The 25,870-nt window shown below is 32.5% G+C and overlaps 1 protein-coding gene across 1 annotated transcript; it reads left to right on the top strand.

Moving 5' to 3' along the window:
- Positions 1-758: 758 nt before the first annotated feature.
- Positions 759-25,841, top strand: LOC132738932 (CXXC-type zinc finger protein 1-like). Its single transcript, XM_060726554.1, has 16 exons — positions 759-876; positions 10,909-10,947; positions 11,779-11,918; positions 12,359-12,459; positions 12,896-13,032; positions 13,703-13,792; positions 13,974-14,042; positions 15,206-15,306; positions 18,246-18,279; positions 18,771-18,854; positions 20,950-21,122; positions 21,505-21,715; positions 22,852-22,959; positions 23,799-23,942; positions 24,534-24,686; positions 25,236-25,841. Exons 1-16 carry the CDS (start codon positions 871-873, stop codon positions 25,377-25,379), a joined length of 1,734 nt encoding a protein of 577 aa, XP_060582537.1. The 5' UTR covers positions 759-870; the 3' UTR covers positions 25,380-25,841.
- Positions 25,842-25,870: the final 29 nt, after the last annotated feature.

Genomic DNA, 25,870 nt, shown 5'->3' with positions numbered 1-25,870 from the left:
GTTATATGTCCCTATACAAACGGTTGTTTGGAAAGATAACCCGAGTTATATTGCAAACAACTGTTTATATAAATACGGTCATATATAACCTGTCATATTCATAATGAATTTATAATACAACAAACTTCCTTTTTTAGAGAAAAGGTTAGATTTCTGCAAAACTTGACCCGAGTCTTGTTTATTAAGTATACAAACGTTATGACTGGTGACAGTCCGAGGTCCATATTCTCAGTGCCTGAAAGGGCTGATGGACCCTCATTAAAGCGTAGACTACAGATACATGTAGTCCGTACGGTTAGCTCAATAGGTAGAGCGTTTGGCTGTGAATCAGACTACCTGGGTTCGATTCCCGTAAGATGCAGATCACTTTCGTTGTGACTGATCATGAAATATTTTCTATGGTCATTCGCACTGTACAGAAGTTTCAGATTCTTCATTTATTAGTTCGGGATCATTCTTCATATAGAGCTAATCTTTTTCCCGGTGAGTGGTTCCGATTATATTCCTACACTGATTTTCCTTCCAGATATAATAGTGTCCGTCATTTATATGTCTTTCGACATAGTGCTGAAAAATGAACGCTGGAAATTCCGGTGTCATATAAATAATAAGCTTATTTACTATGTGCACACGCGACATGCGAGGGATATTACGTGCACAGCCGATAGCCAATACGTGTGCACGCTATGTTTACGTCATTGCAGACACCAGTAAGAGACGACAACGTTTACAGGTTTTATAGTGTAATTATATTAGTAATACTCTTCCGGTTTTAACAACAACAACAACAACAACAACAACAAAAAGTGTTTATTAGGATATTTTTGGTCTTTTTACCCTTTCATACAGATTGTTTAGGTTAAATAAAAAATGACGGTGAGTATTATTAGGTGCATTTGTGTGTGTGTGTGTGTGTGTTGTGTTTTTTAAATTTAATTTCAGAGTAGATCTACATCGATTTACCTGCGTTTTAAAGCGGCGGCACGAAATACCCAAATATACCCAAATACACCCAAATATACCCAAATATAGCAATTTTTATTTTTGTTTGTATAAAATATAGATTATAATGAGAAGTAAATAATCATTTATAAAATAATATGACTTAGTCTGCTATAACTTGCATTCATTCCGTTGAAATGGGCAGTTAAGATGTAAGAAAATAAAGTTGTGACATTTGCTTATCTACTACATGTTTATAGGTTCTTTATGAAAGTACTTGTAATTTTAAATCAAGATATGATATTTGTTGTCTACTTACATTTTTAAGGTGTAATTTTGTTGAAATTTCATATCATAATTATACAAGTGTCCATGTTATTTAAAAAAAAATAGCTTTAATGGAGTACATACTAGATATACTGTATACAATGATAGGAAAATGTATATTTGGGTATGTTTGATTATATCTTAGTGATAGTGCTTATTGTATTCACGGTTAAAACAACACCTTTTTAGTATAAAACATTTATTTTTAGGATATTTGGGCAATATTTGGGTATATTTGGGCAATATTTGGGTATATTTGGGTGTATTTGGGTATTTCGTGCTACCCGTTTTAAAGCAAAGGGACCGGCACAGTGTTACTGTTAAGTAATTCTAGAAAAAAAGTTTACATATAACATATAGACAAGGGGTTGAACTCGCCAAATCGGCAGAATGTGACTAGTCCAGTATAAGTCAAAATTGAAAAGTCATTTTTACGTAAATCATGTTAAGTTATATAGTGAAAACCCATTGTATCTAGTCCTATAAATATGACATCACTTTGAGATATTTTTGCTTCTGGGCAAAGCAATGTCATATCGAAATTGCTCAAAAACCCAGTGTTGCATCTAGGCCACAAAATTGCGCGATTTGCGCATATTATTTGCAGATCGCAAATTTTTATGAAGGCTATGTGCGCCAAGTCGCGCATCTGACAATCTTTCTTTTCAGTTATCTTCATCATATCTTGATCGAGCTGATTGAAGGCTTCAGCTATGTTTTTTTTCACTCGCGGCTATGACTTTAATTGTGTGCAGCAGCTACTTGGTCATCTCGAGTGTGTATTGTAGTATTCGTCAAAATTTTATTTTTTATTGCCGCTGTTTAGCGTAGGATAGCTGTTAAAAATGCCTAAATGTAGGATAAATGAATTCTTTCAGGTATGTAATATTGTTTGGTAAATGCATGTCCCCCACATTTTTTTCAAATCCCCCACATTTTTCAGTTGAGTGGGGGACAATCCCCCATAATTGATAATGTAAAAGAACTAGATTTTATTGGCCTATGTGAAACATTTCTTAATGAAAATTATTCTGACAGTGAATATGTTTTAGATAATTATCAGTTATTCCGTTGTGATAGAGGTTCGAATGGAGGTGGTGTTATATTATATACAAAACAGTGTTACCCTTGCTATCACAGGACAGATTTGAATAGACAAACAATAGAAGCAATATGGATTGAGGTTAAATGTGAAAATCAAAAATCTTTCCTTGTTGGATATATTTATAGACCTCCCTCATCACCTTCTAGCTGGAATACAGATATTGAAGAAATACTTGAAAAGATTTTTCTAGAAGGCAAAGAATTAATTCTATTTGGAGACTTTAACTATAATTATGTCAATTCAGCAACAATTAATAACACATGGAATCATGTTACAGATACATTCAATCTCCATCAACTTGTTAAAACACCAACCAGAGTTACTTCCACTACATCTACTATAATTGATCATATCTATTCAAATGTTCCTGATAATATACATAAAATACATGTACCGGTCCTTACACTTAGTGATCACTACTCAGTCTGTTTTGTGCGCAAGTCTAGACATAAGCCTAAACATGGACCTGTACATTCTGTAATAACTTATAGAAATATGAAAACTTTTAATGAAAATGAATATCTCATTGAATTACAAAATCAACCTTGGTCAGTACTTGACATATTTACAGATACTGATGATGCATTAGACTATTTTATTAATACCTTAACATCAGTCCTAAACAAACATGCACCACACATAACAAGGCGAGTTAAATATGTAAATCAGCCAGACTGGTTCACTCATGAAATAGCCGAAACAATTAAAGAAAGAGATAAAGCAAAACAGGCCGTAAAATATGATACTTATAAAATACTTCGTTCAAAAGTCAAGAAACTTACTGCAGAAGCTAAAAAGAATTTTTTCAACACAGTAATCAATGAAAATAAAAAAGATACAAAGAAAATGTGGCAAAATTTAAAACACCTATCAGGGAAAAATACTAATACTCAAACTCAATTCATTAACGATGAAAATGGAGAACCAATCACTGATCCTGCTGAAAGCGCAACAAAATTTAATGAATTCTTCACAAGTATTTTTAAAAGGGCACCTAATGTCAAAAACTATCCCGAATCATATAAAACTAGACTAAGAGATCATAATTCAAATTGTTTCAAAACTGACCAATTGTTTCGAATTCCTCCAATATCTGAAAAATTTGTGAGGAACGTGCTTGAAACTCTAGACTGTAGCAAAGCAACTGGCCTTGACCAAATAAGTGCTCGTTTCTTAAAACTAAGCTGCCATGTTATCTCAAGCCATTTGGTTAAAATAATTAACCTAAGTATTGATACAGGTAAATTTCCTACCGCATTTAAAATGGCTAAAGTAATTCCAATCTACAAAAAAAGGGTCTAAATTTGATAAAAATAACTATAGACCAATCTCTGTTTTACCTGTTTTATCAAAAATCATTGAAAAGCATGTATCTGATAGTCTCAAACAATTTCTTGAAGACAATAACCTTTTTCATCAAAAACAATCTGGGTTTAGAACAAGTCACTCTTGTGAAACTGGTCTAACATCCATAGTAGACAACTGGATTGATCAAATCAATAACAACAATCTTGTAGGAACCATATTTCTTGACCTAACAAAAGCATTTGATCTAGTTAACCATACACTACTCATTGAAAAACTTAGTTGTTATAACATCTCAGATCATACATTACAGTGGATCCAATCATACCTAACAGAAAGATCTCAGAAGGTATCTGTGTCAGGCACCATATCTGAGTCTTTGGGTGTATCAGCTGGAGTCCCTCAAGGATCTGTCTTAGGGCCCATTTTATTCTTGATCTATATAAATGATTTACCTTTACATCTTGAACACTCAGAAATGGATATGTTTGCAGATGATGCTACAATAAGTGCTACAGGACGTTCCAATGAAACTTTAAATGTAAAACTTCAAAAAGACCTACACTCTATTCAAGAATGGTGCACTCACAGTGCTATGATACCTAATACAGACAAAACTAAAGCTATGTACATATCAGCCTCAAAAAAGACCCAACATTACATTCATGCATCAACAAGTACACCACTTCAATTATTTAACAATAATATAGAGTTCACTGAATCTGAAAAGCTTCTTGGAGTACAAGTTGACAATTGCCTAACGTGGAAACTTCAAGTAGAACAAACAATAAAGAAATGCAATAGTAATCTCTATCTTCTTTTAAGGTTAAAACAATATCTCAATTTACATGCCAGGGGACTTTTCTATAATGCCAGTATATTTTACCTCATGTAGACTATTGCTTTTCAATTTGGGAAAATTGCTCAAATAAACTTCTTGAGAGAATGCTAAAATTTCAAAAACGAGCAGCTCGCATTATTCTAGATAAAGCTGCAGATGCACCATCTGAACCTCTTTTCAAAGAATTAAGATGGATGAAATTTAATGACAGGGTTGAGTACAAAAAGGCTATCCTGATAATACAAATCATTACATAAAGAAAACTCACCATACTACATGAAAGATTAATTTCATTTTGTCTCAACTTTACATAACAGAAATCTCAGATCAACAAACAATCTTAATCTACATGTCCCTTAACCTAATCTTGAGTTTTACCGTAAATCACTTTCTTATTCTGGAACTAAAATCTGGAATTATATACCACTCTATGTACGTCAGTCTGAAAGTACTGAAAAATTCAAAAAAACCTTGCATAAAGTGGAAGTACTCTGGTTAAACCAGTACCATAGTATTATGTTTGTATAATTATGTTTACTGCAGTTTTCATTGTTAATGGTTACTATTTATGTTTAGTTTGTCATTGCATTTATAACTAGTTAATGCTATGTTTTATAATATTACATTGTCTTTTGTACAATTATTTGATGTAAATATGTTGTAAATATGTTGAGGTACATATGGAAGATCATTTTGGCGAATATGTAGCCTCGTTAAATAAAGCCTTTATTATTATTATTATTATTATTATAATTTTGAAATTCTAGATGCAACACTGGAACCCATAGCACGTTCTGCCAGAAAATCGGGCGGAACGAAAAACAGTAAGACAGCGGTATTTACATTAATTTTGACAAATTTATGAACAAAATTAAAAAATAAATACCTTTAGACAAAATAATGAAACTATCCCATCCATACAAACATGATTTAATCCTCTCATGTAATTAAATTCCTTAAACAGCCGATAAACGAATGGCCTACATCCAGTGCGCGAAAACTGATTGGCTAATTCAAATGCAAGCGTTTAACTGATTCAGAACAATTGCCTGACAATAGACTAAAAGAGATTGATGTTTATATTTTATTTTCAATTGATAAAGACATTTTTGAAAGTTTGGTCTATGATTGAGCATGAAATTGAAAGAAAAGAAGAAAAACAAGACAATAGACAATTTTTGAGTTTTTTATAATGCTATGTGTTTTTGAGCAAAAACTATTAGACGTCAGACTTGACCGACATAAAACTATAACAAGCCTATGACGTCTAATTTATTGGACTATTGTATCGATCTTTTTTACAAATCTTTCAATTTCTTGCAAAATGCACCACCTACTGATTGTTAACATTAACAACACTGTCACGAAAATCTTTCACATTTGTTTTTGTGCCTTACAAATGGTCAAAAATGTGTTTCCAGTGCTGCAAGACATTGTAGATAATAAATAGATATATAATAGTGTGTTCTTATCAAAAGTACATTTACTGTCTGATAAATGTTCCCAAATTAATGCTGACATTTTAAAACAGACATCTTTGTTTGTTATTAAGTGAAAAAATCTAACATAAAGATGGTTCAGGCTTCCCAATTTTTGACTAATTGAGCGATTCTCACAATGGCGTGACCTAATTCTTCAACGTTTTTGACATGTCTGTAAATATCCCAATTTTCCAAAGCTAAAAGCTATATATCAGTGATGTTTGCCATGTAAATATTATACTGTGCTTCTCTTAGTTCATGGTACTTAATGCTTTGAAACAAGAAAGAGACAACACATGAAACTTAATTACTTATGGTACAAAAATTGTCATAAGCTGTAACATAGTGGTATTTTCTGCTGTATGACACAAGAAAACAACAATATATTCAGCCAAAATCAGTTTAAATGGGCAAGACGTAGACCATATGTCAGCCATTTTGAAAACAATTTTGTCATCATTTAAATGGCGGTAATGGTGTTTTATTTCATTTTTTTCATGTTTCAGTTAAAATTTCTACGTGCTATTTTGCTAAAATTTTAAATATTAAAACTATATGTACATTGTAACTCAAAAATTATTTTTTCAACAAACAAGAACATTTAGAAAATGATGATTGTTTCAGACGTATATATTTCATACGTATGCACAAATTTATTGTTGCTTTTTACAGAAATTTGTAAAATCTCGTTCTGTTTTACATCAAAATCTAAAGATTTAAAACATATTGTACAAAAACTTTGTTGTTTAGGTGTTTGAATAAAATATATCAATTCTGACCAATTTTAACACTGTTAACATGAAAATATGCCATTACCGTGAAATAAGTGATGATGCGGAATTAGTGATGTTGAGTATATGACAAAAGGATCAAAATAAATTAAACAAAATAAAGATTCAGGATGATTTAATTTTTTAGCTCGACTATTCGATAAGAATAAGTAGAGCTATTGCAGTCACCCGAGCGTCCGCGTCGGCGTAACCACTTATGTTAAAGTTTTTGTAATAGTTCAAATATTTTCAAAGTCCATTGACATATGGCTTTGAAACTTTGCACACTTGTTCACCATCATGACCCCAACCTGTAGACAGGAGGAGGTAACTCTATCAAGCATTTTGACAGAATTATGCCCCTTTTTCGACTTAGAATTTACGTTAAAGTTTTTGTAATAGTTCAAATATTTTCAAAGTCCATTGACATATGGCTTTGAAACTGTGCACACTTGTTCACCATCATGACCCCAACCTGTAAACAGGAGGAGGTAACTGTATCAAGCATTTTTTTTACTATCAAGCACTAAGAATAGTCGAGTGTTGCTGTCCTACTGACAGCTCTTGTTATAACTTGATTGTGATTTATGTGTAAATAGATCGATACAAAGGGGTTCCAGGCTATATCAATTTGCAGCTAAATGACATCACTAGACGTTGACAATAACATTATTGTTCCCACTTAAACCGTTTTTGAACAATAGGGCTGGGGCGAGTATCCGAGTACTCGGATAATCACAAATCAAAGTGAAAAATTGAGTTTGAATATTAGCAAGCCCAGAGATTATGGATCCCGATCTTATTTGTTTATATACATTTACGGTTTCTCACCCACTAAAAGTTGAGAAAAATACAATTTGAGTGTAAATTATTGGAAGTTCATATCAGTCAATCTCAGAAGCATAAATATCTCAAAGTGATGTCATATGTATAGGACTAACAGCCTTCATGCAATATATAGAGATATCTATCAGTAAACAGACAATTTTGCTAAAAATCCCTGGTAGACAGAATTTGCGACAGAACTATTAGGTTCTTAAACATAGAACAATACATGTTTGTCAACTGAGAACATGTCAAAGTCACTTGATTGATATCTTCAGGAATTGATGTTTTGGGGGGAAAAAAGCAATATATTCTCTTTCAAACGGAATAAGAACCAATGTTTTAAAAAATTTTATGAATCATTCACCATGATAATATCATTTCATTGATATTGGCAGTAGATTTTTTTATATTGTCCATGCAAATGAGAAGATTCCTGGCCTTCTACAGCACAATGTATGAATAGAGAGCCAGGACGCAGACAGTGTCAAAAAGTGAAACAATGGCAAGATCTTTTCTTGTATTGGTTGGACAATGTTTTTAAACCAAGTTTTATGATTGAGATGAATACCCAGTTTGTGTAAAAATATTAATTCTAACATGACCCGCATTTTTCCCTATTGAACATAGAAGAAACGAAAGTGTGTGTTATTATGCAGGCACAATTTAGCTAATTATCATGAACGGGCAGCATTTATTTGTTGATGTCGTGTTAGAATCAAAATAATATATCCAAATCGGTGATTTTATTGCTTGATAACATCACTGTTTGTCGTTTGGATGCGTATCATTATATCACTCGGGCTACACCCTCATGATATATAATTTCCCGCATCCGAACTCCAAACAGTGATGTTATTGAGCAATAAAATCACAGTTTGGGATATATTGTTTTTTAATTAAAAGTTTTTTTTCATTGACAGCTGATAATAACTGATCAATCTGTGGGCTTGATCTTACCTGCAAGGCTGTTGACATTGTGTGATACAAATTAAATTAAAAAAGAAAATCAAAATTTGTTATCAGATACGCATGGACAAATAATTTTATACAAAGGTAGTTGGTTTGAACAATTCAGATTTAAAGCATTGATAGACTGATTTAACTGTTAAATCATGCTGAACGATTTTTCTAGTGGTGTATGCTATACATTTAGGTTTTTATACGCCCGTTTGAAAAATGGGACGTATTATGGGAACGCCCCCCGCGGGCGGCGTCCAATTTTGTCCGGAGCATATCTCCTACATGTATGGAGGGATTTTAATGAAACTTCATAGAAATGTTCACCACTATGAGGAGCAGTGTCATGCACATGAACCAGGTCTCTAGGTCAAAGGTCAAGGTCACACTAAGAGCTCTTTGAAAAATGCTTGTCCGGAGCAAAACTTCCACATGTATAGAGGGATTTCAATATTACTTGGCACAAATGTTCACCATTGTGAGGCGGAGTGTCGCGCGCAAGATTCAGGTCCTTGCGGCCAAGGTCAGGGTCACACATAGAGGTCAAAGTTCAGATAAAAATATGAAGATGTGTATATGGACCATTTAGTCATCATTTATTGAGGGATTGTAACACAAATGGTCATTATCAAGACTATGGCTGTGATACATATAATTAATGTCAATATATACAAGGTCAAGGTCACTAAAGATGTTGAAATATCGAGATTTTGTCTGGAGCATATCTCCTACACGCATGGAGGGATTTTAATGAAATTTCATAGAAATGTTCACCATTATGAGAAGCCATGTCACGCACATGAACTAGGTCTCTAGGTCAAAGGTCAAGGTCACACTTAGAGCTCATTATAAAACGCTTGTCTGGAGCAAAACTTCCACATGCATAGAGGGATTTCAATATAACTTGGCACAAATGTTCACCATTGTGAGACGGAGTGTCGCGCATAAAATTCAGGTCCCTGCAGCCAAGGTCAAGGCCACACATAGAGGTCAAAGTTTAGATAAAAATATGAAGATGTGTATAGGGACGATTTAATCATCATTTATTGAGGGATTGTAACACAAATGCTCATTATCATGACTACGGCTATGACATATGTACTTTAGGTCAATATATGCAAGGTCAAGGTCACTAAAGATGGTGAAATATCCAGATTTTGTCTGGAGCATATCTCCTACATGTATGGAAGAATTTTTATAATACTTTATGGAAATGTTCACCACCATGATGTGTATTGCTCCATGCATGATCCAGGTCTCCAGGTCAAAGGTCAAGGTCACACTTAGAGCTCATTGAAAAACACTTGTCCGGAGCAAAACTTCTACATTCATTGGGGGATTTCAATATAACTTGACACAAATGTTCACCATTGTGAGGCTGAGTGTCGCATGCAAAATTTCAGATCCCTGCGACCAAAGTCAAGGTTACACATAGAAGTCAAAGTTCAAATAAAAATTTGAAGATGTGTATAGGGACCATTAAGTCATCATTTATTAATGGATTGTAGCACAAATGGTAACTATCATGACTACAGGTGTGACACATTTAATTTAGGTTAATATTTGCAAGGTCAAGGTCACTGGAGATGATTAAATATCCAGATGTTGTCCGGAGCATATTTTCTACATGCATGGAGGAATTTTAATGTTACTTTATAGAATTGTTCACCACCATGAGACGTAGTGCCTTGCACATGAACCAAGTCTCTAGGTCAAAGGTGAAGGTCACAGTTAGAGCTCATAGCAAAACACTCGTCTGGAGCAAAACTTCTACATGCATAGAGGGATTTCAATATAATTTGGCACAAATGTTCATCATTGTGAGGCTGAGTGCCGTGCATAAAATTCAGGTCCCTGCGACCAAGGTCAAGGTCACAAATCCTGTGCATATCTTCCCTACTGATTTGTTTTAAGGTTCATTTAACAACACAGTGCCAAGGATAAAAACTTGCTTGCTAGATAACACTTATCCATAATGCCCCCCCATAATGCCCCCATCTCCATCTAAAGCTTTCATAAACGGGCGTATTTTGTGACTATGGCACCCTTGTTTAGCAATGTCACTCAGTATGCTGTTGTATATCACAAATAACATCATTCATACAATGTACAATGTATTATTATTGGGCCACTTTGTCACAATTACTGATACTAGGGGTATGCCTCTAACTTGTGATGCCTATTTAGTATTCTTACCAAGAAGGTGTCGTCAAACTGAATAAATTATATTTCCATAAGTTTCAGCCTACCAATTATACAAATCAATAAAAAGTTGTATAAAGTCAATTGTAAACTAGTACAGTCAAGTAAAGTTTAATAAAAAAGAATCAAATAATTTAAATCTGATTTCAGTTTCAAGGATCTTTTGAAGAGTTTTTCAAGCAGCAGAAGGTATGTTAACTGAAATAAATATATTTTTTTTAGTTTTTACCAATTTATTTTATTTTTATTGTGTTGGAAGCTATAAGCTTATTGAAACACGGCTTTAGGGTTATTTCCTCATGTATAATATATATAGACAAAAAATGGTATATTGACTTCCATACAAAATACTAGATCACTATATCTGTACTTATTGCCAAATGGCTTAACTATTAAGCCAATGTGTATCTCCTTGGTAACAAGACAATAATGTTAAAAGCTTTGTCAAAACTACAAATGATAGCATATTTGAAGAGTGCAAGGTCTGGTTAAATTAGAACTACTTTTTCTTTGGATGGTTTTAGAACAATTTTCTTTAGTGTATGGAATTTGTTTGTTCAGCCCATGCTTATTTATGAATATTTCATATAGGGAGCAGTATAAAAAATAAATAAATATAAAACTTGATCTCTAATACATGTGTGTCACTCAGAGCTAAACATATGAGTGAACTCTGTCCATAGTGAATGTGATTCACTGACGTGATTAAAAAGAATTGATTAAATCATTGAATATTATGACATCATGATACATTGTATGTATTTCTTTATTGGCACACCATATCTTATCTATAGACTTACTAAATTTTCCAATCTGTTCAAGCTTTAAGGAAAAAGCAGTTACCTACATTTGAACATCTACTTTTTTTATTTATTTATTTAGATAAAGTAGCTAATGCATGTAATTTTATTCATTTATTAATATTTATATCTAATCTTAGAAAAAGCAGTTAACATACATGTTCTTTATTTCTGCATTCAGAAATATAGCTGATACATGTACATTTATTTCTATTTTTAGAAAAAGCAGATCAATCAACAGTTTGCTCTACCAGAGAGGAAAGCTAAAGTTGACCAACTTGTTAAAACAATAGAGAACACAGATAATCCTGATACTAGATATTGTATATGTCGATCCACAGATGGCACACGCTTTATGATGTAAGTGTCCATTTATAATATTGAACTTCAAATGTTTGTGAAGGTTTTATTCAAAACAAGGCTTTATGCTGTTGACATCAATGTCCAACCTGTTTCGGTTCGCATCCTGTGTGTAATTTATGTTATCATACAATGCACAAAAACTGTGCAATATTGAACAATTAACTTTCTGAACAAACCTTCAATATCATCATCACCACAGTGTCAAATTCTTTTATTTGCCAACATCTCAGTAATAAGAAAAAAAACAACAACAACTGTATGATTCTGTTTCATTTTTTGTTTACATTATTTTCAACGATCTCATTAAAACCATACCTTAACTGTCCCTCAACCACCTATCGCTAGCGAAGAGAAATGGACTAAAAACGATGATCTGATTTTAATGAGATTGTTTCAGCAATATATATGTATGTATACATGTAATTGATGTATTTCAGAGCATGTGACAATTGTGAAGAATGGTATCACGGTGACTGTATAGGTGTGACAGAGAAAGATGCTCAGTTTATCAAACAATATTACTGCGGTCCATGTCGTCGTAAGTACAATAAATCTCTAGAATGCACTTGGTTCATTTACGCGTGAACCCAGTTTTTCTTATAAAACAAAGACTAAGCTGTGTAGTCTGCTATTACATGGAATTTATACATGTATATATACATTGTATGTATTAAGAATTTAGGAAAACAACATTGACAAAACTGTAAAGATGCTCAATTTATTACACAAAGAATGGTCCATGCTGTCATAAAGTCCAAGTATAAAGTAACACATGTATCTCTAAACTTTGGTCAGAAGAATAAAAAACAAAGGAAAGATTTACAGAATTGATAAGCTGACGAATGCCTTAATTCTATTTTATTCTTTAATTAAAATGTATGTACATACATGTATCTGTACTAAAAATGTAAATGTACTTTTTTCTGAATTGCATTTTTTTTCTATTTTGTGATCATTTGTTTGTGTTATTTCAGAGAAGGATCCTTCTTTGGTTACTCGATACAAACACAAGAAACTTAAAGAAAAGGCAGAGAAAAAGATATCACTTAAACCGGAGAAACTTGACAGGGCTGCCCTAGAGTATAAGGGCAAACTTCGGGAACCAGAAATTGTAAGTACTAAGACTGGCAAGATATCTTTTACGATATTGTGCACATGTAATGTAAGTAAAATAAACCATAGAGGATGATACTGTGTAATGTAGTATAAGTAAATAATAAACCATAGAGATCTTTGTCAGATGTTCTTAAATTGTCAACTAATTTTCCAAATTGTGTGCCTATGAACTGTGAAACGGCTGTTAGATGTGAAGTATTTAATACATTACATATGAGTAAAAGTGTACAAGTATGTATTATAAATTCTCTGAACTTTATAGAATTGTTTTTATAAAAATATGAAAAATGTTTTAATCAAAGTGTTTCATGTCATAAGAGTTCAGTTTATCAGTATTGTAATGCAATATCGGTATAGAACCTTCAAGGCTGGGTGGTTTAGATTTTTTACTGAATTCAGTTTTTTACCCTTATCTGTCTGGGTTCTGAATCAAAAAATGATTTTATCCTTCTTGTAACAAAATGTATTGAAAATAGTTGAATGTCATGCAGACTTATTTTAAGAAAGAGGAAGGAGCTATTTCTTTCTACTTATTAAACAGTTTTTTTTGGCTAAAGGGGCAAGAAAACTTTTAGGAGAAAACTTGTCTCCCTGTGGGAAGAAGCAGGTAAATATAGAAGTAAAAAAAACCTCTGGTATTTTGATATGTTTTTATAAATATTAAGGGAGAAGATAAGAAGAAGTCCAGTAGAAGATGTGGACAGTGCACGGCGTGTCATAGAACAGAGGACTGTGGGAGATGTGACTTTTGTAAGGTAGGATTATATATACAATGTACATGTATATAAGCTAGTAATCACCTGAGCAAAATTGTTTATCCCCTATGATTGTATGATAATTAACTAATTTGATCAAACTTTATAATAATAAAACGATTGTTTGATAATTTTTAAGAATTATAAAGAGGTTAAAATAAATCTTTTTGTTTCAATACAGGACATGAAAAAGTTTGGCGGACCAAATAGAATCCGACAGAAATGCAGACTCAGACAATGTAGTAATTTTGTAAGTTTTTTTTTATGATAGAAAGTTATAATACAAGAGCTAAGTTTTGATCATGAATGTGTCTATAGTAAGTAATTTCTAATATTGTGGCCTGATCAATATATAGAGGATATTGAATGAGTGTAAGTTCAATACTGAATTTATTGCACGAGTTGAATAAAATTATATTATGCGAGCCTCTGGCGAGCATAATATTATTTTATTCAACGAGTGCAATAAATTCAGTAATGAACTTACACGAATTTAATATTCTATTTATCACATACCCAAAATAAAGACCGTTTAAAGAGAAATAAGAGGCATTTTTCATTGACGCGCCTATAGTATAACGCTAACATTTAGCGCGTCATTACACTATGTTTGTATAACGCTAATGACGTCACGTCAAAATATATGCACGGCCGTGCAATACCATATTTACGGAGTCGCAAAATCGGCACGGGTGTGTGATAAATTAGTGTAGTAAAGAAAAATGTTTTAGACAATCTTGTAACTGTCCCTTATTACTAGTATATCTTTAGTCAAAAGTGATAAATTTTTGAGATCTGGAAAGCACAGGTTGTATAGGGTGCTATAGGGTGCTTCCACCACAGGAAAAAGGTGGCTACATTTACATTACAACTGTATTGTGTGTGACATAAATTCCACAAATAATTCTTACTTTTTATCTGTCTTTTATGATTAAGAGGCACTTAAAATCTATCAAAACCTCTATAGGCAAGTTTATGTTTATGCTTTTTTTAACCATTGCCTCCTAAGGCTGTGGGTTTGAATCCCAGCAGGTTGTATGAGTTCTTTCATATAAAGAAGCTATCTTTAGGTTTAAGAAAGGTAGCTTTTTTTTGCTTAGAGCTTGCCCATGACAAGTGATGGGTTATTCCCAGAGTCACCATATGACTTTTACAGTGTTTGTGCAACTTTAAACATAACCAAATAAATTAAGCTCCTGTCAGCATTGTGCTTTTCTTTCAAATGTTAAGCCTAGACACATGATATACAATGGATGTTTTGAACAAAATTCTTAGAAAAGAACATTTAGCAGATAATGAGTCTTGTAAGACGATATGCATGTGCAGGCATACCTGTCAACCAGTCTGTATAATGGAAGCATAGGAATATTATTACTCCTGCCTGCATAATTATTTATTCCTGATTTTTTTTAGGGTTTAGGTATATTAACAGTGAAAGATCTAGATGATTCCATGTCATCGCCTCAGTTGAAGGATATATTATCTAGTCCTGGTGGTGTCATCAACTATCTGAAGTAAGTCGAGAAAAATTCAATGATGTTGATATATTATACCCCCAAAAACAAAGTTTGGGGGGGTATATAGGAGTCACCCGGTGGTCGGTCGGTCGGACCAGACGTCCGTTGCATTTTCCTTGTCCGGAGCATAACTTGAAGACTAATGATTGGAATTCAATACAACTTCATACAATGGTCAAGCACATTGAGAGGAAGTGCAGTGCACAAGAACCATAACAATCTTCACTAATTACAGAGTTATTGCCCTTTGTTACTTTTCCTTGTCCGGAGCATAACTTGAAAACTACTGGTTAGAATTCAGTACAACTTCATACAATGGTCAAGCACAATAAAGGGAAGTGCAGTGTACAAGAATCATAACTCTATCTAAAGTAATTTCAGAGTTCTTGCCCTTTGTTACTTTTCCATTGCTTTCTTTTGTCCGGACCATAACTTGAAGACTAATGGTTGGAATTCAATATAACTTCATACAATGGTCAAACACATTGAGAGGAAGTGCAGTGCACAAGAACCATAACTCCATCATGACTCATTATAGAGTTATTGCCCTTTGTTACTTTTCATTGTCCAGGGCAGAACTTGAAAACTACTGCTTGGAATTCAAAACAACTTCATACAATGGTCAAGCACAATAAGAGGAAGTGCAGAACACAAGAACCATAACTCTATCTAAAGTAATTACAGAATTATTGCCCATTGTTACTTTTCCATTGCTTATATTTGTCCGGAGCATAACTGGAAGACTAATGGTTGGAATTCAATACAACTTAATACAATGATCAAGCACATTGAGAGGAAGTGCAATGCACAAGAACCATAACTCCATCTTGACTAATTACAGAGTTATTGCCCTTTGTTACATTTCCTTGTCCGGAGCATAACTTGAAAACTACTAGTTGGAATTCAATACAACTTCATACGATCATCAAGCACATTAAGAGGGAGTGCAGTGCACAAGAACCATAACTCTGTCTAGAGTAATTATTGAGTTACTGCCCTTTGTAACTTTTCCAGTGCTTTTTTCTTGTCCAGAGCATAACTTGAAAAGTACTATTTTGAATTCAATACAATTTCATACACTGGTCAAGTATATGAGAGGAAGCGCAGTGCACAGAAACCATAACTCTTTCTTGACTCATTTAAGAGTTTTTGCCCTTTGTTACTTTTTAATGTCCAGTGCATAACTTGAAAATTAATGTTTGGAATTCAATGAAACTTCATACAATGGTCAAGGGCAGTGAGATGAAGTGCAGTGCAGAAGAAGCATAACTCTATTTTGACTCATTACAGTTATTGCCCTTTGTTACTTTTTTGTCCAGTGCATAACTTGAAAACTAGTAGTTGGAATTCAATACAACTTCATACAATGGTCAAGCGAAATGAGAGGAAGTGCAGTGTACAATAACCATAACTCCATCTTCAGTATTTGTAGAGTTATTGCCCTTTGTTCCTTTTCCTTGTCCGGTGTATAACTTAAAACTAATGTTTAGAAGCGCAATGAGAGGAAATGCAGTGCTCAAGAAGCGTAACTCGTTCTGGATTTATTACAGAGTAATTCAATAAAACTCCATCAATGGTCAACCATATTGTAAGGAAATGCAACATACAAAAACCACAACTATCTTTAATTGCCCACAACCATAACTCTATTTCAATTCTTTAACAAGGTATTCTGTTACTTGTAACTTCCTCATTTCCGAAGCAATCTTGCGGGGGTATTAATCACATTTAGTGATAGTTCTAGTTTTATATGTTAGTTTATTAAGTATATGATGACAAGATGTTAATATGTAACAGCTTTAACTGTGGCATAGCTTCCTTTAGGCCAAGAAGCAGCAGTCAATCAGTGCTTTCCATTAATGGAATTTTTGGAGTCATTTACTCCTGATTTTGGCTTGTGACTTTCAAATTCTAATTCCTTTTTCTTCTTTACCTATATAATGTGACATCCAATGTCAGACATTTTGTAGTCTCTGACTTTCAAATTTTGAAACTTAATGGAAGCCCTGGTCAATATTTTTTTCTTAGAAAGTGAAAGCATTTTTGTCTGCCTTCAAAATGTAATTATCCCCTGGATTCATTAGTTGTACTAAATATACACCATTACACACTTCTGCCAGTCCAGAGCAAAAACATTCTGGGGGGATTATGTCCTCCAACCCCCATAGAACTTACATCTAAATTTAGACTAAGCCCTTGTTACTAAATTTAGACTAAGCCCTTGTTACTATTATTATCCTTAGTATCATTGTATCAATATTGTATGAAATATATTTCATCTGATTTTGATCATTAATAAGTTTGATGCCAACTTGATATACTGAACTGAACAGTTTCAGTTTTTAAAAGGTAAAAGAGCTGTTTTGGAGATACAAATGTATTTTCAAACAAGGATTGGACACCCACACTATATACCGTACTCTGGTATATACCGGACAATGTGCTTGAATGATAAAATGATAAAATCTTGCCTTTTCATCCAACGGAATGAACTTCAAAAGGTCCAATTCATCTTTTCACACTGATTTATGTATCATAAAGAATGAAAAATGTAACAATCAACAAACAAACAAAAATTGTCTATTTTGTGATTATGATTTCATGAGGTACTGCTTCAATCCTGTATCTAGTTAAATCCTTGAAGAATTCCTCTTTAATCTGTAATTTGCCCCTCTTTGTCAAGTTTAATTTGGAAAATGGGGAGATGGGCAGATAACTTGGGAGCCATAAAATGAGACTGAGTGTAAATAGACTAAGTAATTTACAATTTATAAATGATAATGTGTATATGAATCGTTCTCACCTATGTATACATCTTTCTCTTTGATCTGAAGGTTATAGGTTCAGGTTTGAATTAAGACGAGGGAGCTCGACATTCTGCCCATGGGCATAACTTGTGTTTATTATATGAAGTAATTTGTATATTCTGTTTGCAGGAGAGACCAAGAGAAGCAAGACAAATCTGAAAAGGTAAGCAAAGTTTATTATATAAATAACACATACAGGCTTGTGGGTAACAGTAAAAATAACATTCTGAGGAAAATACTGTTACTTGAGGCATTAATTAAATTTGTTGGGTGTCATAGTCACTCTGGTGATGCTCAACAAATCCCCCTTCGTGAAGAACTATGGAAAAAAGTGCCTGAATTGAGAAAACAAAATGGCAGCCATTTTATTTTTTTAAGGGGGAAAAAACTACATGACCAGATTTTAAACTGTTAAAAAGTACTGTTACCTATGTAACAGTTTAAGTTTCCTAGTCTTGTGGTACACTTGCTTTTTAACAATAAGAATAACTCCAAGTGGCCTATTGGAAATTAACATTACAATAAAAGTGAGGGGTAATAAATTATTATGACTGGCCTTAAGATTAAAATCACGTGACAAATTAACAATTTTTATTCCATCATGTTTCAAATATTTCTCTTTTAATTAATGTTGTTTTTTTTATTTCTGTTTAGAAACGAAAGAAGAGATTATCAGGAAAAGAAGATACACCGAGGAAGAAGTATAAAGATAAGAAATCTCCAACAAAGAAAAAACAGGTAATTATCATATCACATGTAGCTTTTCTAATTCATTATAATTTAAATCAGTCTTCTCAAATGCAGTGCAGTGAAACTTCAAAAGAAAATAATATGGACCTTTCTTTAAAGCAGGACAACACCAATTCCAGGACATTTTTATTGAAAAGGGCCTTCAGCTTTTATTTTTTGTTGGAAAACAATACTGTGTTGTTTCAAACTTCGGAAAAGTGCATCATATCACCATTAAGTCTTCTTCAAAACAGCATCCAAAGAGCTACTTATAACATGCAGTGAGGTTGATCTCTAAAAATAAATATAGATAGATTTGGAAACAAATGGTCTGCTTTACTTATTTACATATAGATAGGGTTACGCTGAATAAGAGGTATCAAGGTGTTTTTTTTATTGTTTCTGTAATTTATCGATGGCAAATTTCATTTTTCACCTTAATGCTTTAGATTTGACAATTATATCTAACATTTTATCTAAAGATAACATATTATCCGGTAACCCTTTAGAAAAACTAAAGACCACTTCAACAATTTAGAAAGTGTTTTTGATTGTAAAAAGTTAGTAAAATGTTTATCAGAGTCTTGCTCTACAAGTGAAGCTAAAAAGCTGCCATAGGGCCTAAACATTGCTTGTGTCTCATAAGAAAAATCTGATGAACAGGGCCAGGAATGGAATGTTTTATTTTTCTTTAATTTATTGTGATTTTGAAATGCTTTTTTTTTACATGTAAAACAATCACAAAACAATGGCAATTAAATAAGTGTGAGAATGACATACCATTCGCAATTATATAGAGATACTCCTTATTTTTACAAATTGATTGGTAAGCAATGATTGACTTACAATATATCTGAGTAGTGATTAGGGGTGTCTTGGTTCAGCAAAATGATAACCGTTTAAATGGCGACCTAAAAACCTTGTTAAACGTTTAACTGACTATTCTAATAAAATTCTCATTTACAACATTAACTTTGTTTCTTAATGACAAGATATGACATTTTGGTAGTATTTTTTTGAAGTCAAATTGATTACAATATATATATCTGACCGTACCTGTAGTGGCCAAGCAGAGCATAGTATTTATAAACCCGCCTCTGTGTACTGATAAGCACGCCTCTGGCTAGATTCTGCAAGTATGTTTATATTTCAGTTATTAATGAGTCTGAATGTGAGCATATCTTTTATGAATGAAAAATGCTATATATAACCATCCCGTTTTGGGTCTGATATATCTATACAACACTGACAACATAACAGTACCTGTTTAATCGAATGAACGTGACACCTCTAGTATTGATATATTTTGCACCTCTAGTATTGATATATTTAACACCCCTAGTATTGATATATTTTACACCCCTTGTATTGATATATATTTTACACCCCTAGTATTGATATATTTAACACCCCTAGTATTGATATATTTTACACCTCTAGTATTGATATATATTTTACACCCCTAGTATTGATATATTTTACACCCCTAGTATTGATATATTTTACACCTCTAGTATTGATATATTTTACACCCCTAGTATTGATATATTTTACACCTCTAGTATTAATATATTTAACACCCCTAGTATTGATATATTGAACACCCCTAGTATTGATATATTTTACACCCCTAGTATTGATATATTTTACACCCCTAGTATTGATATATTTTACACCCTTAGTATTGATATACATTTGTATTTAACACCCCTAGTATTGATATATTTAACACCCCTAGAATTGATATATATTTTACACCCCTAGTATTGATATATTTTACACCTCTAGTATTAATATATTTAACACCCCTAGTATTGATATATTGAACACCCCTAGTATTGATATATTTTACACCCCTAGTATTGATATATTTTACACCCCTAGTATTGATATATTTTACACCCTTAGTATTGATATACATTTGTATTTAACACCCCTAGTATTGATATATTTAACACCCCTAGAATTGATATATATTTTACACCTCTAGTATTGTTATATTTTACACCCCTAGTATTGATATATTTTACACCCCTAGTATTGATATATTTTACACCTCTAGTATTGATATATTTTACATCCCTAGTATTGATATATTTAACAGAAGGGGAGAGAACATAAAAGAGAACATCATCACAGGCATTACCAGGAGTACGAGGAAGTTGAGGAACCAGAAGAGGAAGTTCAGAAACAATGTCTGGGTCCCGGCTGTGTCAACCCAGCAAGATTTCAATCTAAATACTGCTCAGAGGAATGTGGGATGAAACTGGCAAAGAGGTTTGCCCCTTGTGAATGTATAGTAAAATCTCAATAATAAATAGAAAAGGTCAAATGTGAAAACAAAGATGGCCATCCATCATAATAAGTTTTTTATTATAACACAATTTACATGCAGATTTGATTAAATTTATTGATTTATCCTGTGTAATTGAATGATGGGCCAAAAACCACTTACATTCCTGAAGGCTTGTACTGACAGTATACATGTATAAATTATGAAGTACATTGTATAACTACAAACTTCACCTATGGTATAAAAAATATAAAGAAAAATAGGATATAACCATTTATTCATAACATTAATGTGGGCAATAAGAAGACACTAAATCTTTGTAATTTGACAATTTTATTTATCATTTATTGAAATTTTTATTTCCAGCCGAATATATGAACTGTTGCCACCAAAAATCCAGCAATGGCAAAGTAGCCCATGTGTGGCGGAGGAGAAAAATCGCCGTACATTAGAGAAGGTCCGTCAAGAACAGATGGAAGCCAGACAGAAACTTGTAGATCTGGATTTAAAACACCAGGAACTTGATGCACTTGTTGAGAGAGCTAAACATGCCAAATGTGAAGATGAAAAGGAACAGGTTATTACTCCTATTTGCCTTATTTACTTGGATATAAGACACATTTTTGTAATATCAGTTTAGAATGTTATTTATACACCGTGTCTTATGAGTGGTTCATTAAAGTGTATTACAAACATCTGATAGTTAAAGCTAAATATTGCTGATTTTAGTCTAAAGGTAAGACAATGAAAAATTTATTGCAACCCGAAAGCTTGCCTGTTATTCATGACCCTTGTATTCCTGGAAATATAAAGTACTGGTGTCATAATGAAATTATTTGGTGATGGTCATGGACCCATGAGTTCTTGTTAGAAAGGCAGACAACTTGATATGACAACTTAGAAGAATAGGTTTCTACTGTGGAAAAATAGGTAATTACTTGTTAGTTTCAAGTAAAAGCTGATAAAATGGATCTTCAGCCCAGATATGACCAAAAATGTGTTTAAAATTGCTTAAATTTTGAAAATGACAAACAAAAATTAGCATAAGTCTAATAATCAAATCATCATTAAACAACTAAATATCTTAGAAAAAATCTATTGTTTGATGAGAAACGGTTCTTGATTGTGTTGGCAAATTTAGTAAATCAGCAATTTTTTTTTCCAATTTCAACCTCTAAATGGGATATACCTTCAATTCACAATGACAAAAAACTTTTCTTTTAAATTATTATCAAGTAAATATGTATGATAGAGAATTTAAATGGTACTAAGATAATCATTAATGATGTAATTTTCTTTTAAGTGTTATGAAATCTATAGTCTTAATTCTTTGAGTAATTCTGTTCAAGTTTGCATTTTAATTAGTACTTTTTAGATAAGTTTTTTTAGGTATTCTTTAGAACTTTATTTTTTTGTAAGTATTAATTAGATAAATCTATTCTACCATAGACTTTCATTTGTGAAATATTACAAAAATACAGTCAAACCTGTTTAAAATCCCACCTCCAAATAAAGACCACTCTTTTAATAAAGACCATTTTCTTAACAAACCTGTATTGATTTAAAGAACAGATAAACCTCCAAATAAAGACTAGTTGTCTATAACGGTCATATTAGTCTCTCATTTGGGTGGCTTTATTTGCAGGTTTGACTGTAGAAGAAAAAAACTATAAAGATTAAGATTTCAGTTTTCAAAATCAATTTATGTTGCAGCCTTCAGAGTCTGAGGATGAGACAGAATACAATTTGTTCTGTGTAACATGTGGACTAGAAATCAGTCAGAAAACTGCACTGAAACATATGGAGAGATGTTTTGCTAAGGTATGTTAAATAATCTAAGTATTAAATATCTTTATTGGACTATTAAAGAATCCAAAGATTCACTTATGATTACATCCATACTACAATAATTTGTTGTCCAGTAGAGTTAATGTTTGATATTAAACGTGAATGAAAATTGAAAGCATATTGACAAGAAAATTTAACTTTAAATGATATAGAAACATTAATATAAAAGTGTGTTTATCAGTTATTAAGTGATACGGTAACATTGATATAAAGGGTTGTTCATTATGATACCAAGTTTCTTATAATGATTATGAAGTAGCAAAATATATTATATTTCCTCAAAAGAATACGCTATGATAAATTTGAGGATTTCTGCCTTAAAATGATAGTTTCACAAGTTGACAGTCATTGCTACCAGTATAGAGCCAGGTCAGCCTGTACACACATTGTCCAGTCTGATGAGGTTTTATCTTGTGTGTTACTTAGCTTTCAGTGCTTTGATGCTGATACCCTTAAAACTTGTAATTGACTGTTCCAAATTCATAGCAGGGCAAGTCCATTTCAAAATATAGTTGAATGTGACTTGACAACCTGCTAAATAATATGTATCTTAAATGGACTTGTCCATCTTTCAATTTGGACAAAACCATTAATCAATTTTAGGGAAATTTTCTGTGTAAGTACTGACTGTAATAGAGTATGATACAGTCTGTGATCAGACAGCACAGATATGCTGGCAGATGTTGGTCTGCACTGGTCACATGGGTAGATTCAGTTGCCATCTGCAGGCTGGAATGACAATGTAAACTTGGCAACTATATAAGTTGCTAGCACTTCTTATTCTTATATTGTAAAATGATATTTATTTGCAGTTTGAAGCACAGACCTCATTTGGATCCATTTACAAGACTCGTATAGAGGGCAACTCAATGTTTTGTGATTTTTACAACAGTCAGAGTAAAACATACTGTAAACGACTCAAAGTAATATGTCCTGAGCATATGAAAGAACCCAGGGTATGCTGTTCTCTATATATACTGTAGACATGTTAAATTTGTGATGCAAAAGTTTCACATGATAATTATTATGTTTCTTGGTCACAAAAATACAAGCTTTCAATATAGTTGGTAAAACTACTATACATGTAGTTTTAAACAACAGACTAACTCTGGAATAAAGAATATTTGGGATTTTCCCAGCTAGTTGTAGGTACAAACAAACTTTTACAGATACAGCTTCAAAAATAAGGGCAACAGGTTGACTAATCTATAGTGATAGGTAGTGCACTGTAAAAAGTTTGTACCTACAGATTAGCTGGGAAAATGCCATATTTGCGGAGTTCCGGATAACATCTATTGCAATGGTGCTATATATTTAATGTATGTTTAAGTAGCTTTGAATGGTATACTTGTTCGTTTCTTTTCCTCATAATAAGATTCTGTTTTAAGATTTTTCATTGCTTATGTATTACTGATATGACATACATCTTGTTTAAAAGAAGGATTAAGAAGAAAGTATTTTAAATGCTTATATTGAAATAAAAAAAAGTTACTTTTATATACATATATACCATACTTTGCTCACAAGATTCGGTTTTGTTTCATCAGGTAGCAGCAGATGAAGTTTGTGGATGTCCAATAGTATCTGACGTGTTCGAAGAGAAAGGTGAAATTTGCCTGACTGCTAAACGAAAATGCAACAAACATTATGGCTGGGAAAAATGTAGAAGGGCTCAAATAGATATGGAAAGAGTAAGACAGGTAAGTTTTGTTGATTTGAGAAGGGAATTTTTCTGATAGCTTGAAATTTGCCCAACTGTTAAATGCAACTGTAATTAACATTATAATTTAAAAAATTGCTGGACAGCTTCAACAGACATATAAAGAGTGAGGATGGTAGTTATTTTTATTGGCTAGTCTGTAATTAACTTACGTTTTTTCTTAGCAAATACAGAGGTACATACAAATTTTACTGTGACAACATGGTAAATATATCGAGCACAACACCTCGGTCATCCTATTGAGAATGATTGGGCACCATGAAGTTAAAGCAGTAAAATTTGTTTGTAGCTCTGAATAAGATTGAGGAAAAACACATTTGCTAAGTGCTGGATAACATCTATTGAAATGATGTAGATAATTTCAAGTATTGTGTCCCTGTCAAGTATCATACCAAAGAACAATACTATTTCTTAAATTTTGTACTTTATGAGTTATTGCTGTACAAGCTTAATAATGAGAGCAGCTTTATAACGCCAATAATTATTACTTTATTATTATGTTGAAAATCATTTGTTGTGTTTATTTCAGTGGATGAAAATAGATGACTTATTCGAGCAGGAGAGAAATGTCCGACACGCACTTTCTAACAGAATGGGCGTACTTGGTCTTATGTTACATCAAACAGTTGATCACAATCCTTTATACCCTATCATCGTACCTGATATGGATTGAATTCTATATTAAACTCGTATGAACAATTTGTATCAAATATTAAGGATATTTCTTATAAGTAAATGGTTAATGACAAGAGATCTGCAGATTCTGATTTTAAAAATAATCTTGCACTAAAAAGTTGTTTGAATGTTGATTTAACCATTGGCTTGTTTCTAGCAATAAACTTTGAAAGTCACAATGAAAAGTTCCAGATTCCATCAGGACAGTGCTGGTTCATAAAATATGTTGTTGTTTTTTTAAATAAAAACTAAGATGTTTATGCACATTTTTTTGACATCAAAATGTTGATTTTTACATGAGAAAATGATGAGATAAGAATGGTGACGTTGCTCGAGTTTTGTATCAGAAATGTTACGCAAGTGGGGAAAAGAAATTTTGTTGAAAATATTTTAAAAACATGTATCATGTGTTAGATTGAGATATGAGTAATAAAATAAAAGATCAAAAGATGAAATGTTACATGTCTGGATTTTTTATCAGTTTAAAAG

This window comes from Ruditapes philippinarum, unplaced genomic scaffold (genome assembly GCF_026571515.1).
Source record: "Ruditapes philippinarum isolate M1 unplaced genomic scaffold, ASM2657151v2 ctg3002_1_1_1_1, whole genome shotgun sequence".
NCBI lineage: Eukaryota > Metazoa > Mollusca > Bivalvia > Venerida > Veneridae > Ruditapes > Ruditapes philippinarum.
Note: the sequence above shows the minus strand (reverse complement) of the source record. Positions and strands in the feature narration are given on the sequence as shown.

What these genes read in the sequence shown, in the direction of transcription:
- LOC132738932 (XM_060726554.1), top strand. An exon ending in GGTGTCATCAACTATCTGAA is followed by an intron (nt 15,307 to 18,245) that starts GTAAGTCGAGAA and finishes TTCTGTTTGCAG; the next exon opens with GAGAGACCAAGAGAAGCAAG. An exon ending in CTCCAACAAAGAAAAAACAG is followed by an intron (nt 18,855 to 20,949) that starts GTAATTATCATA and finishes TATATTTAACAG; the next exon opens with AAGGGGAGAGAACATAAAAG.